The sequence below is a fragment of the Cynocephalus volans genome, chromosome 9 (assembly GCF_027409185.1).
Source record: "Cynocephalus volans isolate mCynVol1 chromosome 9, mCynVol1.pri, whole genome shotgun sequence".
NCBI classification, from domain to species: domain Eukaryota; kingdom Metazoa; phylum Chordata; class Mammalia; order Dermoptera; family Cynocephalidae; genus Cynocephalus; species Cynocephalus volans.
Genome location: NC_084468.1, coordinates 147327234 through 147344443, shown reverse-complemented (window position 1 = coordinate 147344443; position 17210 = coordinate 147327234). Strand labels below are relative to the sequence as shown.

The following is a 17210-nucleotide window of genomic DNA, read 5'->3' as shown; positions in this document are numbered from 1 at the left end:
AGATAACTCTCTGAGATACTGACTTCCTTTCCTTTGGGTGTATACTCAGAAAAGAGACTGATGGATCAGATGGTAGGTCTATTTTCAATTTTTTGAGGACCTCCCATATTCTTTTCCATAAGGGATGTACCAATTTACATTTCCACCAACAGTGTACGAGGGTTTTCTCCCCACTCTCACCAATACTTACCCCTGTCTTTTTGATAATAACCATCTCATTGAGGTTTTGATTTGTATTTCCCTGATGACTAGTGATGTTGAGCACCTTTTCATGTACCTGTTGACCACTGTATGTCTTCTCTGGAAAAAAGTCAGTTAGGTCCTTTGTCCATTCAGACTATAAATCAGTTTATTATTATTATTTGCTGTTGAGTTGTATGAGTTTCTTATACATTTTAAATATCAATTTTGTTACCAGATATTTGTTTTGCAAATATTTCTCCAAATATCAGCACTGTGTTCTAACCAACTGAGCTAACTGGGCACCCCTGTAATGACTTTTTGTCTCTAGAGACATTTTTTGACTTAAAGTCTACTTTGTCTGATATCATTATATAGCCACTTATGCTTGTCTTTGGTTATCATTTGCCTGGAATATTTTTTTGCATCCCTTAATATTCAGCCTATGTGTATCCTTGAATCTAAAGTGAGTTACTTGTGGACAGCATAAAGTTGAATCTCTGTGTGTGTGTGTGTGTGTGTGTGTTTATTCATTTAGCCAATCTATATATTTTTATTAGGGAGTTCAGTCATTTATGCTTAACTTAATTATTTATTGGGAAAGATTTACTATTGCCATTTTGTTAACTGTTTTCTGTTTGTATTGTAGTTCTTTTGTCCTTCTTTTTCTGTTTATGTTGGTTTTTTTTTTTTTTTTTTGGTAGTGATAGATTTTTATTCTTCTGTCTTCTGTGTAACTTACATAGGTATTTTCTTTGTGGTTACCAAGGGCTTTAACATAAAATATCTTCTTCTTTTTTTTTTTTTTCGGTGTCAGTGGTGGAAAAAGAACATAAAATAAAAGTCTATTTTAAGCTAATAAAAACTTAGCTTCCCTTGCATACAAGAACTCTCCACTTTCTCTCTCCTATCCACACATTTTATGCCATTGATGTCAAAATTTGCATCTATTTGTATTATGTATCCACTAGCATAATTTAGTTATAGCTTTCTTTTAAAAAATTACTTATATATTTTTAATTGATACATAATAATGGTACATATTTATGGGGTACAGTGTAATATTTCAATACAGTATTATATAAAATGTAATAATATAATTAGAGTAATTGGCATATCCATCGTCTGAAACATTTATCATTTCTTTGTAGTGAGAACATTCAAAATGCTTTCTTTTTGCTATTTTGAAATATGCAAAGTATTATTGACTACATAGTTATAATTTTTTAAAATACTTTTGTCGTTTAACTTTTATAGTACACTTAAAAGTGATTTATTCACCATCTTTATAGTAACATAAAATTTTTTGCCTGTTTACCTTTACTGAGTTTCAGACTTTCTTATGGTCTGGTTTTGCTATTTAGAATCATTTCATTTCAAGTTGAGTACTCTCAAGAAAATTAGTAATGTCAAATCAAGGTAGTTGTCTCAAGGGTGAGAGAAATGAGGGTGATATACAGTGAGGTTTTCCACAGACTGTGATGTTTTATTTCTTAATTTGTGTTTTATACATAGGAATTTTATTCTTCTTTAAATTGTGCCTATGTGTGTCAATCCACTCTTGTGTGCTTCTTTTCATAATATAAACAAAGAATAATATCTGAGCCACACTCAATCGAAATAGGCATCCACGTAAACCAGGAATAGAACAGAAACATACTTAATGCTAGAACTAGAGAGAAAAGTGGCAGCCTCTTTGAAGTCTGTGGTGACATGAAGAAATCTCTCCAACAGTGGGAGGGAAACAGAAACAATCTATTGTCTTCACTGTTCCAAATCAAAAATATAAAATTTTACTAGGCCCCCAAAATGTCAAACCAAGGAAACTGTGTGTGTGTGTGTGTGTGTGTGTGTGTGTCTGTGTGCATCATCTCACTTGATCTTCATAATTATTTGGCATGATAGATATAACCTCTATATTTCAGGTGATAGTTTAGAACACACCACTGGTAAATAACAACTCAAATCCTTTATAATCAGCAGTAAATCTGCCTGAACTTCTGTGCCTTGGAGGGAGACATTATCTTTATTATACTAAACAGTAAACAAACCTGAACTCTATTCGGGATGGAGGTACCATCTCTCACTTCCAAGGCTGTTACCCATAAAAACATCCTTGAAAATAGTCTTGAGCAATCAGTGTCTTGTTCCCAATAAGTTCAGAAGCAGGAGACCCTCAGAGAATTGTCTCCCACAATGATGTCTTCTCTGCCACCTAGAATTAAGGTACAAATTTGAAATGGGTAAATGCATAGGTGTAGAAAATATGTAAATAAACACAAAATTTATTCGAGCTGTGAAAGTACAATTTTATGCTCTCGACTTAGAACTCCAGAAACACTTTACAGCTAATCCCTGTATTTAGTTTCCACATATGCTGTTTTTGAAAGAAAATGGAGAAAAAAAAAATGAGTAAAATTTCCTCATTGGTTTAAGTTATAGAAGTATGTATATTTAAAAATTATTTTTATTTTTTATTTTTTTGATAGCTGGCCATATGGAGATCCAAACCCTTGACCCTGGTGTTATAAAGCTGAACTCTAACCAACGGAGCTATCTGGCCAGCTATAGAAGTAGATTTAAAAGTTTCTTGTTGTGCTAAATGGACTGATAGTTGTATAATATTCTACCTACTGTCCATAAATTACAGGAAGAAAACGAAGCAATGTCACAGTTCATCCTTCACAGCCTGTTACTGCACAGATGGTAAGAGGTTTTGAATCATGTCCCACACAGAAATAAGGCTTAAAAACTTCAGAAAATGTGTCGGTGAAAGAATGGATGTGAGACCTGTCGTTCAAATTGTAGAAGGAAATCTCGCCCAGCTCATAGTCCAGATAAACACCAATCCCTCTGGGCTTTTCCATCAGCAGCAGAGTGACTGGAACCGCACCTTGAGCCACATAGTCACCATTCCGCAGCTGAACTGTGCAGCATCTGTTCTGTCCCGATGGGGGCCGCTTTCCCTTCCTGGAAAGGGAGTCTTTACAGACCCCCACGGTCCATTTAGGCTTCTCATCCACTTGGACCTCCCAGTAATGCCGGCCGGAATCGAATCCCTCAGAACACAGGACGACTGGTGACACTGTAAATCTCCTTGGATTCTGATGAACTCTTTGCTTTTTCTTCACAAATGTCACACATTTCTTATCCTCGGAGACAAGCAGATTAGGGTGTGCTGTCTCGGGATCTAGAGTCACCTCTTCTCTAAACCTCTGTATAATCTTTTGAAGAGCCACATTCTGTGGAGGCAGACAGCACGCTTCTCTCTTTAACTGGAAGGAACAGAGCGCGGGAGGTTTCAGGCCTTCACACCTGCCCAGGATGCTCCTGATGTCCCTCAGCAGCTCCACTTCCGACATCACACTCTTCTCGGCCACCTCCGTTAGCAGACCTTTGACAGTGGCAATGTGGTCTGAAAATGCTGTTCTGTTTGCACTGAGTTTCTGTTGAATGTCCTTCTCTTCCTCAGCTAACCTTGAGAAAACTGCCCATTGATTATGTTCTAGAAACTGAGTCAGGTGCTCAAATTCACAGGACAATTTCTGTGCCTGGTTTTCCACCTTCTCTCTCAGTTCTAATAGTTCTCTGTCTTGGGCGGCCAGTAGCTTCTGAACGTCCGCCACTTGCTTCTTCAGGGGCTCAATGTAGCTGCGGAGCCTTTTCCTGTGATGAGAGGCGGCCTCCTCTACGGGTCTCACGTGGTGGCCCTGGTGGTCAGGGGGCTGAGTGCATAGGGGACACAACACCTCTAGGTCCTCCTGACAGAAAAGGGTCAGGACCTGGTTGTGCTTCTCACACAAGGACAAATCTTTCTGCCTCTTCTTCTTGCTCCGGGTGATGTGGAGTAGCCTGGCAATGTCAATCATCCTTCCCAGCTGGGTGTTGCTCCTGAAGGTCCCCTCTTGGCATTGGTGACGACAGACAGGGCAAGGGAAACTGTCCTGTAGATTCTCCCAGGATTGTCTGATGCAGGAGTGACAGAAGTTGTTCCCATATTCACTGGTGATGGGGTCTCTCAGGTCATCCAGACAAACAGGGCACTTGGCCTCTGCCTGGACTCCTGACAGGACTGCTGCCACCTCCATTGGGCTGTGAATGAAGGTCTGGATGGAGGTGGGCTTTCTTCAGGAGGTTGGCTCAGCAGGCACTCTCCAGGGAAAAGCAGATGCACCCTGCGATCTCACTGTCCTTCCTGTGTTGAATGCCTCCTTGTCAATTAAGGGCAGCTCTTGATGTTCTGAGGCCACTGGCCTCAGTTGCAGAGGCAGGTGCCCAAAGGAGTTCCACTGCCACTTGCAGCCAGTCACAGATTTGTTGGGCAAGTAGCTGCCAAGGGCAGAGAACAGGAATCCAAGCTCAGCAGTTCTCAGAGTGCCTATTAGTTCCTGGGAATGAGAAAAGATTATTTCAGAAATGCTACCATTCATCTTTTGGCCCTGGACACTACCATATTTGAGGCAACCACTGATTCTTCTCTCTACCCCCAGGAATTGATCTATGCCCAAGTCAACAGCACTGGGCTGCATGAGACTGCAGAAAGTGTATGAGCTTTGGGATTAGATCCCCTCTCCCTGGGTACCTACTGAGGACCTGGGAAAAGGACTTAATTTACTCAACTCTAGTAGAATCAGGTATACAAGGACAAAAATCCCAACGTCAATCATTGCAATCTGGTGAAAACCTAAAACACAATTCTGGTACTTCTTGGCTTAAATCACACATATTTCTGAGAGCACTGTATTCATAATGTACCGACGTTTACTTGTTTTTCATCTAACTTTCTCAACTGATAGATATATCAAGCTGTGTACATAAGTGCATGGGAGTTGGACTAGATAGACTTACTCTGAAAATTCTGCCAACTTGGAAAGCTTATCTTCACATGATGCACAGAAAGAAATTAGAGGTCAGGGTTTCAATGTGTAACAAAACTGAGAAACACATACTCAATTACTCTTTGAAGTTAATGGTGAGCTACCAACTAGTAAGGATTTGTGGGGATTAGATTCTGAGAAGAGGAGACTGGAACTTTCCTTAAGATGCAGTTACTGATTCTGAAACAGAAGCTGAGAGGCTAAGTAGAGCTTTCAGCTGAATCTCAGGGTTGAGGGAACAAACTTGGAGTTCAGAGCACCCTACAGGGGATAAATCCTGGCAAACACCCCAAGGTTAAAATTGGGATCCGTGAAGTGCTACACAATAGAAGTTGAAATCAAAGCTAGGCTACGTGAAAGTCTATCGATTTGAGTAAATTCAAATCATAAAAACAAATGGACAATTATGAAAACAAAGCAGATGACTGGTAATAACACAGACACAGGAGAGCGGAGAAGAGGAGAGAGCTGGCCAGTTAGTTCAGTTGGTTAGTGTGGTGCTGATAAAAGTTGCTTTTGAGACATGTAAAATATTGTAAATGCCGTGGCATTTATGGCACAAATACTTTCTTATTCTAAGATGGAGAGATTCCATGCTATATAACACTATATCAGAACTTCTTTTGTAACTTTTACATGTTGAGAAATAGGCTCAATTTAGAATAGGAGAAATGTAAGTTACTAATGCAACTTAAACTCTTATGTTTCTTGTTCATTTTTTTTTCATATACTAAATATCCTGTAGTGACAGACTACCTAAAGACTCAAAACAAGGAAAACAAGGCAAATTCTCTGGCACAATTATGTCCTTGCTCTTTAATCAAAAACAATGAAAGAGAATATGAAAGGCTTAGGGATGGGCTGGCCAGTTACTCAGTGGGTTGGAGTGTGGTGCTGATGACACCAAGGTCCAGGGTTCGATCCCTGTAACAGGCCAGCCACCAAAAGAAAGGCTTAGGCATTATGACCTACAGATAGGGGATTAATGAAAAACACATCTAGTGGGATATAAAGCAAAATGTGTTTTGGTTGAGGGTTGACCCATGTAGCCCAGAACAAAAACTAATAGGATATTTACATAGTAATTCTTTTGCAAAATCATTATTTTGCTGAGGTAATTTCTTCTGCCTAGACAAAAAAATGCCTTCTCGAATCTTCAAATACCCAAAATCCTAACTATTATTCAAAGCTAAATTCAAATGTCACCTCATCTATGAAGCCATCCTTGATCACCCCAATCAGTAATTTCTCCCTCATCCACTTTCACAGTACTCATCTCACACAGCCCTACTCCTCTACTGCCCAGGCGGAGAGTGTTCTATCCTGCTATGTCCATAAAGTACATAATCTTGTAGCTTACATACATCAGGAGCTCACAAAATATATGGTAACCATTGACTGAATACTTTTGACATTTCCTCAGACATGACATAAGATGCTGATAAATGAAAGCCATATAGCATGTAAAAAACTGAACCGAGAGACTAGCCACTGAACAGCAGAATGTAATTCAGGCCTAGGAACAGATTCCTCCCTCCAACTTCAGGTCTGAGGCCCCCAGAAAGGCCTCAGGTGGATGTGAGATCTGCCTAAGTGTTTCAGTTCTTTAGAGAAGAGATTCAGGATTCTGAGAAGGTACCAGCTCTTCAAATCTGCAGAAGATGTAATGCTTCCAGGTACTGGAAGGGGGCATGGGTAATCATTTTGGGTTGAAAAGCAGTCTGTTTCACATGCAGACCCTTGGTTATATTCACTGAAAGTGGGGCAGAGACTGACAGCCCATGTTCAGTGAACACAAAGGGAAAAGTAGACAGAATGTCTCTTCCTGGAAAAGCAGCAGTGTGGGGGCCCACGAGCAGAAAGAAGCTAGTGGGGGAACTATTTTTTCTTTTTAAGAGGAAAAATAAATAAGCTCCCAAGTTAAGAAAGGCAACTTTTTTCCTTACTTTAGGAACAACAAAAACAACCACTACCACCAAATGGGCCCTCAACATAGTCTTTTGACAGCCTTTCCAACCAAATGGCTAAACCATTTTAAACAAAGTAATGGGAGTAGGCTCTAATATTTACTAAACACAAAGAATAATTTTGAAAAGACAATTACATGAGCAATGTCAATCCACTTCTCGATGATTCTGGCTCTCTGCTGAGTTTTGAGTTCTTTGCCCCCCAGGATGGTGCTGACAACACATTTGGTGAGGGTATTAAACTGAGAGATGGTAGCACGGATCGTAGGAGCCAAATGTTTGTTTTCCTTCTTATCCCTTCGAGACCAAATGCAGCCCAGGCAGTGGTGAGGCACTACTTTCTTGAACAGTTGCTAGAACAAATGAGGAATTGACTTTAAGACAACAGAGACATTTTATACGGCAAAGCACATCATCTGGGGCATCTGTACGATGGTATTTTGTGAAGACAAATAATCCTTTTCAACTTGATTTGCCTCATGGTGTCCATTTCAATAGACAAAACTAAATAATTAAGACATTAATGCATCAGAAAAGCCTACGTGATCTTTTAAAATCAGCTCAACAGAGCAAATAGAACACAATGACCAAAAGAAAATTTAAATGACTAAAGACATTTTTAATTTTCTGTCTTGCAAGAAAAGCCAGGGTAGATAAATGTGGTTAAGGTTATTTTAACTTCAATATCATACCCAAGGTGCATTGTGGGCACTCATGATCATGAACTACCTATAATGCAACTAGATGCTCACTGACTGCCTGAAAGTGACTCACAGACGGACAGCACATGCCCCCCCCATCAATGTCACTATTCCACATTCTTTAAAATGAAGAAAGTAAAAAACATACAATAGGAAAAACTATTCCATATCACACGGTAGAAGGAAGAAAGAGGGATTTAAATCCTGATTTCCAGGTCTTTTCCTAAAAATAATAACCAACAAAGTTTTCCATCTTTGTCTTATGCTATCATTGTGGAACCAAAAGACCAATGTTTTTTAACAAGTCAGATTCTCATTTGTACAACAATTCAGTATAATTTGTGTAGGGATTTGTATAAAAGAAAAACACCAGGATTTACTTCATACAGACTATCTGATTTACTTCTGATACCTTACTTGCATCCTCATTAGATGGAAACTCTCCTGCTTTCTCAAAACTCGTTAAGTGCAGAAGAGCTAAAACCGTTGTGATAATTCCTAAAAGTCTCCTTTAAAAAAAAAAAAAAGAAAGAAACTGGTACTTACTAGCTAACACTGAGCTAAGAAATGTCACTGACAATCAAATATGTACAGCTAACAAAAATATTCAAACTTCAAAAGTACAGGAAGCACACATGGAAATGGGCTGCCAGATAGGGTCACATGTGGATTCGGTGAATTCATTTTATCCTAACTTATCCTTTGACCCTTTACGATCCTCCAAATAAACAGTTCAGAACTTGAAATATTTATGAGTCTGAAGGGAGAAACACTGTGGAACAGGGTAGATTTTGTTTCACTAGGATTAGAATTCTTACTTCCCTCTGTGTCTTGAGCTCCAAGTAAAAAGCACCTTCTTCCAGATTTGCAAGAAGAGCTTAGGCCTGAATTATTCAGATGATTGATTCAAGTCACATCTTAACTCTGCATTTATAGGCACAGCCTCTCTCAAGGATTCAAAAAGACTTAAATCATATTGCCCCACCAATACTGTCACTCCCCCATGTTTAAGTGGAATCACATCTGAGACACAAAGAGAAGACGTACCGCGTCCATGTAGGTCAGCTCCTCGGCCACGAGGTCCTCTGAGAAGCACGTGAATTCTGCTGACCCTCTGCCCTCCAGCTCCTCCTCCTCTTCCAGGCTGAAGGAGATGGTGTTGGGAAGCCCACCTGTTCACATCCGAAAAAAATCAGTAATTTGGTGCCCGTGTATAAGACCTTGTTTACAGAGTCAAATGGGACCTCTTTAGGAAGAAGAGGGCTAGACCTTCAGAAAACCCATAGGGAAATAACAGCAGACCATAAATCTGAGCAAAATGGAGGTCTTCCCCAACTCTGCTTGTTCTTAGATTCTTTACTACCTTCAGGGGCCTCATGCTGTCACTTTGACAAACCACGGGTTCCTACGCCAAGGACAGAGCCAGGTTAGGCAAAATCTGGAGAAGCAAAGTGGGGCCCACATTTGGGGTCACCCTCATTGTGGGCACCCTCAAACTCTCCGATCAGCTCCAGGACTAAACCAAGTCATTCCTAAACCCCGACCATGTAATTCTTAATTTCTGGGCCACTTCTAACCAGAAGCCTAGAAGGACTGGGCATGAAGACAGGCCAGGCTTTGGGGGTAGAATGGGCCATTGTGGTATCAGAAATACTGACAAAGTCCTCAGAATTCTCTAAATGTTCAGAGTCCCTTTCAGCTTCCACCTAGAGTTAAGTATGCATGAAGCAGCAGAATATAGCCTTAAACTAAATTCATCTGAGCCTTATTATAGACAAGCCCATCAATTAGCAAATTACATAGGGCATAGCCTGAAGAAGTAAGAAAAAAATCATTACCCAGGACTCCAAATAAAAAGCTGAAGGGCCGAGCACCTAAAACAGGACCTCCAGTCTCCATCTGGAAAAAACTAGAATTGGATGAAATTTGACTTGAATCCTCAGCTTCCCTTCCCTGGAGGTTTTCCCCAATTCCTGGGTTGTTTCTCACCTCATCCCCCTTCAAAAAAAAGATCTAGTTGCATTCAGTCATATCTCAGCAGAAATTTAAATCAGTTACTACTCCCCCAGAAGAACATTTATATTTTAAAGCTTTTCTCTCTTTCTTTGTAGAATGAATGACTTTTAGGCATCTTGGATCAAGTGAGGGTAGCTTTTTCTTAGTTTTGTAGGGGAAAGGGAATGCTAAGTGTGGGCCCTACAACAATTCCCCTACCAGGGCAGCATGTGGGTACCTGTCTACTCTGGTGGCAGGTATGTAACCTAAAGATTGCCCCATTACCCCGGAGTTGAAGGTCCTCATGCAAATGGGGACTGGAAGAGGTAGGAGGGGATTACTGCCTGGCCCCAAAGTCTGGGACACAAACAAGTGCCAGCTAAAGGAAGCTAAAACACTCCATGATATGGGGGATGTTAAACAGTCTGATTTCATCACTTTCCCTCCACACTACTCAGGTACTCTCATTCAGTGAAGGAATGAGAAATTGGGGGTCTAGTGGTTCAGAATGGGCCTCTGATCCCTCTTGCCAGCTACTGTATAGATATGTATCAACCACCTTGCAATGCAGAGGCTGACCCACTTCAGCCAAGAAAGGTCTGTGCTAAGGCATGATCTCATTCATTCATTCAACAAACACTCATGGCAGCCGCATATGTTCATATGTCTAGAATGTTGCTGTGCATGAAGAGTACACGGTCCTTTCTCTCTGGGGCCTAGTTCATGCCTTCATTGTTTCTGCTTTTCGTTCTCTTCCAGAAGTAAGTAAAAACTTCAAGCACGATTTTACTTTTGAAACATACAGGAGAGCCTGTTGCTTTTGCTGGCGTTAAGACTGGGTAAAATAAACACATGGGAACCAAGGCAATCTCCTTCTCCCCTGCCTCAGCCTGCCAAATGAGCTCTGCCTTCCAGTCCCTGGGTTGGAAACAATGAGCGACTGGTCTCACCGGTTCCCCAATTAGGCACAGAGCCAGGAGCAGCCCCAATGGGGAGAGCTGGGCTCCAACACAGCGTTTTCCACTCCAGCGCAAAGCCAGGTGTGCAGGCCCCGAAGGGAGCTGAGGCTTGCAGCTGGAGGTGTGCCCCTGCTATTCAAACATTCCCGGCAGATGAAGTCACCTGAGATACACAGTATCTGGCAGTCTGCTTGTAATGATGCAACTGCATTTCGCCCTCTCCGCTCCCCCAAATATAAAAAATGCAGCAGGTACTGTTAAGAATTTGAGGTTATTTTCTTTGGAGCTGATGCAGCTTCCCTGATCAGTGCCAAGGAATCGCTTCCTTTCCCTGAGGAAATCAGCCATCACTTCAGAGAAATGCCTGTCACAAGCTCCAAGTAGGTCAGCCACCATGGCAACCATCACCAGCACCCCAGGGAGAAGATAAAACGTCATGCTGGAAGCTTGTCCTAACCTCTTTCTGACTTTCTTCAAAGCCTGATAGTTATAAACACCCCATGACCTAGAATGGCAGCCCCTCCTTTGCCCTTGAAAATGGGGGGTCAATTCCTCAAATAGGAAAAAACAGCCACAGAAACTTCCTTTGCTGAGGCCATTAGAGATGCTAAATGATGGTAATCTGCTCTGGCAGGGGACACATTACAGTGATGCTTTCTACCCTGAAGGAGAAACACCTTTTCTGAGCTCTGGGGAGGGCAGGAGCAGAATCAGATTTAATTTCTTGTCTGCTGGATGGGGGTGCTTGTTTATAGAAGGAGGAGTTATCAGGCAAACAGTGAAAAGCAAGTTCAGCATGGTACATGTTGATGGTGGAATATAAAAATCTCATCCAGGAGACCCTCTTCTTCTTGGTAACAGAAGAAACCCTAGGAAATTACTTAACTTCTCTCAGCCACAGTTTCCACTGTTTTCTCATCTATAAAATAGGGAGCAAACTAGGTGGTCTTGAAAAACACCCTCTTTGCTCTAAAGCTGTAAGGCTCTGTAATTAGCACTTCAGTAACCTTGAGAATTTTACACCCATGTCAATCCTTCAGCAGCTTGTCTTCTGAGGGCACCAAGCTTTCCTATTCAACCGGCATAGGGAGAGCTTTCCTCCAACGTGGAGGCTGGAAATCAGAATCTAGCTTTTCCCTGTGAGCAAACGCAGTACTCACTGTCAGTTTCCACTTCTTGCTTCTGAAACTACTCAAGAAGGTTTTGTGCTCTTCGCTCTGGGTCAGAGCCTGGCATCATCCGTTTGAGATAATCCAGCAGCTTCTGTAAGCACGGGAAGTGAGGGGGTTCTCGGAAGTCCTCCACGCGTTGGTCAAGCCAGGCCCTCAGGATTGAAGCGATTGCACTGAGAATGAGAAATGGATAATCACTGCACCCAACTGGCTGTGGGGACTCAAAACAAGCCCTGGGCACAGAAGCCTGTCCCGGGTAGACCCTGGGAAAACTTGAGCAGGTGGCCAACAGGTGATCAATTTATCCAAAAGTTCCTGGAAACATCAATGAATTTTAAGCACCTTAAAACAAGCTGACCACACTTATTAAGTGGTGATTGAGTGGTGGGGGGAGACTGATAAGGTTCAAAAAAAAAAAAGAAGAAACCTAACCTTCGGAAAAACCCATACAGGGCGGAAAAAGACCTGTAGAAGAAGCTTTCGTGAATCCTGAAATAACTTCAAAGCAATCTGTACACAGTGGGATATGTGGTTTCCAGTTCTGGATTTGCTCAAATCAGAGACCACAAGATCTACCATACTAACAGTTTAGGAAATAACTGCCTGCCATTAGGCTGGAAATCCATCTGATGAAAGGAAGTGCCTGGGTTTGGAAAAGATAAATGCATAAATTTAATTTTACAAAGATCTCCAGGGTTTCAACATGAGTACCAAAATATCCCCTTAAAATTATCCTTTTGTTTATGTATTGTAATGATGAATAAGCTAATTATCCTGATTTGGCCATCATGTATTATACACAAATACTGATAGTCAACTCTGTCCTCCACAAATACGTATAATCAATTAAGTTTCAATAAAGCAAATAAAAAATAAAGAGAAAAGAACAGTGAATATAAAAAAAATCCTTTTGTTTCTCAAATTACAATGAGGAGAATGTTTGAAGAGACAGAAATAGTAGGGTAGAAAAGTTACATCTCTGAAAAATAAAGGAAAAAAACTTGATAAGGAAGACCACCGAGAAGGTGATTTCCTCTGATGTCTCTACAGGTCACCTGCAGAGTTCACTTTGGGTGAAAAAAGGGCCCGGGTCCCAGGGTGAAAGAGACAAGAGTCATTGTGTGTGTACTGCTCCCTCTAGACATGTTACTGATAACACAAGCATGTTGTCTTTAGGTTAGGGGCAGTGCCTCACTCAAGGGAAGAGACAATCAGCTGAAAGGTAAAGAGGATAAAATATTTGGAGTGCGATGATTATTCTATGCTTTATATTCAAAGAAGACTCTACGGACACTCCTGAACCAGGCACATGCTGGGCTGTGTCCTGTGGAGAAGAATAGCTGCCTCATCAGCAACCACCCTCCCCCACAGCCCAGGCACATTCGCTGATGATGGCTGGAAAAGATGACAGGGACCATGCATGTTCTATTGACAGAAAAACAACACCTCGTCATAGCTAAAGACCTAACTGACCAAAAATCTTTCAGCTAGAAAAATCTTTTAGCAAATTTTAAAATTATCATTATCTAAGGGCTGATCCCGTGGCGCACTCGGGAGAGTGCAGCACGGGGAGCGCTCCCGCCGCGGGTTCAGATCCTATATAGAAATGGCTGGTGCACTCACTGGCTGAGTGCCGGTCATGAAAAAGACAAAAAAAAAAAAAAAAAAATCATTATCTAATTATACTTCAAACAAACTGTTTATTTAATTTAAAAACTATGACTAAACTAAAAGTTCTTATCCCTCTTATGTGAGACTTAGGCTAGGCTTTCACAGGTGTGTCTAACTTTCCCGTCTCGGTCTCATACCAAGGAGCAGAACTGTGATCGAGGCATAAATACAACTAAAGCCAACTTAATGCTGAACTTTTGGAATTGAAGTACAAACAGAAAGAAAATAAATGTGTTAATAACTGTTTTCACTACTGTGTACATCACTGTTTCACTAATGTAGACATTAAGGCATTTGGAATTGTAATATTCAATTATCTACACCTAAAGTAGATGACACAGGGCCTGCCCATGGCTCACTTGGGAGAGCGCGGTGCTGACGACACCAAGTCAAGGGTTAAGATCCCCTTACCGGTCATCTTTAAAAATAAATAAATAAATAAATAAAAGTAAAGTAGATGACACAAAACCATTAAAATCATAGAAATAACTCAATACTCTCCAAATCTTTAGTCCAGATTACATAAAATTATAAACAAAAATTACATTCCCTTCCAGAAAGCTAGAAGAAATTAATCTGGATTCTGGGGTTAATTGAAAACGTAAGTAAAAATGAAATCAATGGACACACATAAGCAATCATCGTTTCTTCTTTCTTTTACAAAACCAAATATCATGAATTAAAGAAGAAAATGATGAAGTGGTAATTAAATATTTCAGTTTTATAAAAAATATATTTTTTGGGCCGAGCCCGTGGCGCACTCGGTAGAGTGCGGCGCTGGGAGCGCGACGACGCTCCTGCCGCGGGTTCGGATCCTATATAGGATTGGCCGGTGCACTCACTGGCTGAGTGCCGGTCAGGAAAAAAACGGCAAAAAAAAAAAAAAAATGAAAAAAAAAAAAAATATTTTTTTTCTGTGAATACGTTCCCTTCCTTCCTGACAAACGTTGAGCCCAGATCAGTGGTGCACACAGGTGGCGTGACAGCCTAGAACACAGGAAAGCCTGACATTTGCATATGGCAGGTTGACTCTTTGACTCTTTTTTTTTGAAGCAGCTGATCAGTATGGGATCGGAACCCTTGACTTTGGTGTTATAATACTGTGCTCTAACAACTGAGCTACCCAGCCAGCCCCTAGCAGGTTGACTCTTCCAGGACTTCTGTAAAACGTTTTGCACTTCTCAAAATAGGAATGAATTAATCTAATTAATATTACTGCTCGCTTATTAACATTTCTTAATATTTCAGTGAGAAGATACTCTCTCGATGACACTAATGGAAAAACAGACATGGAGAAGTGATCATTCACATGACACAATGACAGCCAATAAGAACGTCAGCCTAACAATGAGACAAACAACCTAATGACCCCTCAGTGTTTCCTAGCTTAAAAGAACACCCAGATAGAAACACAAAATTATAGACAGAAACCAATGATATTAATACACCATTTACTCCTTAACTGCTCATAATTATTCATTTTAAAATGATAAAACTCATTATTTATTGCAAAAAAAGTAAGTCTTACAAAAGAATATAAACTAAAAAAGCAAAATATCTACTCCCCCTTCATTCTAATCCCATTCCAATCACCTCTTTTCAACAGTTTGGAGTATATTCTTCTAGACCTTTCTGTGGATGTGTATACATATTTAAATACACATACCATGTATATACAAATCAGCATGGGTTTTTCACTGAACGGTATGTTATAGACACCTCTCCATTCATTACCTCCAGATCTCCCTTACTGTTTCTCACAATTACATAGTGTTCCACTGCATGAAAGCACCATAATTAATTCAAGTATTCTTCTACTGGTAGGCAGAGAGTTAAGTTATTTTTAGGTTCTCACATTACAAACAATTGTAAAATGTGTACCCCTGTTTACGTCTCTGCATACTTGTGAGTATTTCTCTAGGACACATTATGTAGAACTTACTTCCATAGAAAGCCGCAGCCTCAGAAGGACTGGGGAGCTCTAAAGAAGGACCTTAGTCCAGATCAGACTTGCCCCTAGGTGCACATTTTGTCCTCCTCAATATGATGTTTTTAACTAGTTCTGGTAATCTATTCATTTTACCTTTTGCGACAATGACCTTCCCGCAGCTTAGTTTAAGAGGGCTTTGAAAGTTCACCCCAAACCTAGGCACTGAATTAGCCAGAAAAAGCATTTCACACACACACACAAAAGGAATAAAGGAGGAGGAGGAAGAAGAAAAGAAGGGAAAGACACACACAAACAGCACAGTAAAGCATGAGGCAGACCCCTGCCCTCCTTCCTAATCAGTGGAATGTTCATCAGTACGCCAGAGAGAGAGGCTTTCTGCAAAGGCCTGGACATACACCCAACGCTCACAGTAGCTTTACGTTTGCCAGCCCTGGGGAGAAACTTTCCATTCTTGATAGACTAAGAAGCGGATAGAAATGAGAAACTTAAGATTTCAAAAAAGAAAGCAACATCGCAAAATCATGACAGAAAACAGGATTACTGGCCAACAGCTTTTCTGTCTTCCCCTGCCTGGCTCCACTCCTGAGATCTAGCTTATACACTAACCAGAACTGAGTGGGAGTATGTAAAGAACCCTACTACTGAAGGGAAATGCTGGTTTGAACTCACAAATTTACAGGAAAGGAGTGACTGTCAGACTAGAGAAGCCGCTTGGCTCTGTGCACAAAACAGGAAAGGAGGCTTGCAGGAGGAAAACCTGACTTCTCATCCTAGCTGTGCCACCTGTGAACTAAGGGAACCGGGACAGGTTCGCTAACGCCACTGACCCCTATCTGGAGAAGAGACATAAAAATACCTGCCTTCATCCGCCTGACTGATTGTGATTTCAAATGACACAATGACAATAAGGACATTTTGAGGCACCTGGAGACAGAGACAATTGTTAAGTCTGCAACTACTTGCCAAAACTCACAAAAGGAAGAGACTGAAAGAGGTAAAATGGTTTGGTGAAAATCAATCAGCACTCATGGAAGTCAACTCAAAGAATTTGCTACCTATCAAAGGAAAAATGACATAGAATACAAACTGTGTGCAACGCATACGGCTCCAGAGCCGCTGGAAGATGATAATTGCCATGAACAAATGTTGAGTGCACATGTATGGCGCACACACACGCACAAAAGCACACGTGTGGGCACACACATGCATACGCGTGCACAGATCATACACGCATGGGGGCACATATGCACACCCACCAAGGCATCCTCCCTGGGACAGATCAATGCAAAGACATTAAATTATAGTATTAACTCCAAGAGGGTCTTCCAGTGTCCGGCCGCAGGCCAGCCTTAGTGACTGGGGCGCCGGGGCCCCGGGGCGGCGACGTGGGGCGGGCGGGCGGACAGACGCCGGCCTCGGGCTGCCTTCGTCGACCCCCAAGCTCACCCGGAGCAAGCAGCCGCCCGCCAGCTGCCATGCAGCCTCCTCACCCGCTCCCGCCGGCAAGCAAGGTAAGGGAGCGGGAGAGTGAGGCAGGCTTAGGCGGAGCGGCTCAGGGCGCCCGGGGGTTGGCATGGCCCTCGGGCCCGGGGCAGCTGCACGGCCAGCTGAATGTCACCCCGGGGGGCGGCGGGGGCCAGGGCCGAAGGCGCGCCGCCCTTCCCCCGGCCCCACGAGCCGGGAGGCCAATGACCTGTGGCTTCTAGAACCCCAGCCAGCGCGGGCTCCTTGGAAACG

The 17210-nt window shown here is 41.8% G+C and overlaps 1 protein-coding gene across 3 annotated transcripts in view; it reads right to left on the bottom strand.

Moving 5' to 3' along the window:
* Positions 1–2481: 2481 nt before the first annotated feature.
* The window catches only part of LOC134386481 (tripartite motif-containing protein 75-like), a 58401-nt gene continuing 43672 nt past the window's right edge, over positions 2482–17210 (bottom strand). For all 3 annotated transcript variants that reach the window (XM_063108682.1, XM_063108683.1, XM_063108684.1), the window contains 4 exons: positions 11840–12024; positions 8773–8897; positions 7162–7377; positions 2482–4568 (listed from right to left, as the gene is read on the bottom strand). In XM_063108682.1, coding sequence (XP_062964752.1) covers positions 2856–4268 — 1413 coding nt within the window. In that variant the 5' untranslated portion in view covers positions 4269–4568; positions 7162–7377; positions 8773–8897; positions 11840–12024 and the 3' untranslated portion in view covers positions 2482–2855. The remainder of the gene's footprint in view (positions 4569–7161; positions 7378–8772; positions 8898–11839; positions 12025–17210) is intronic.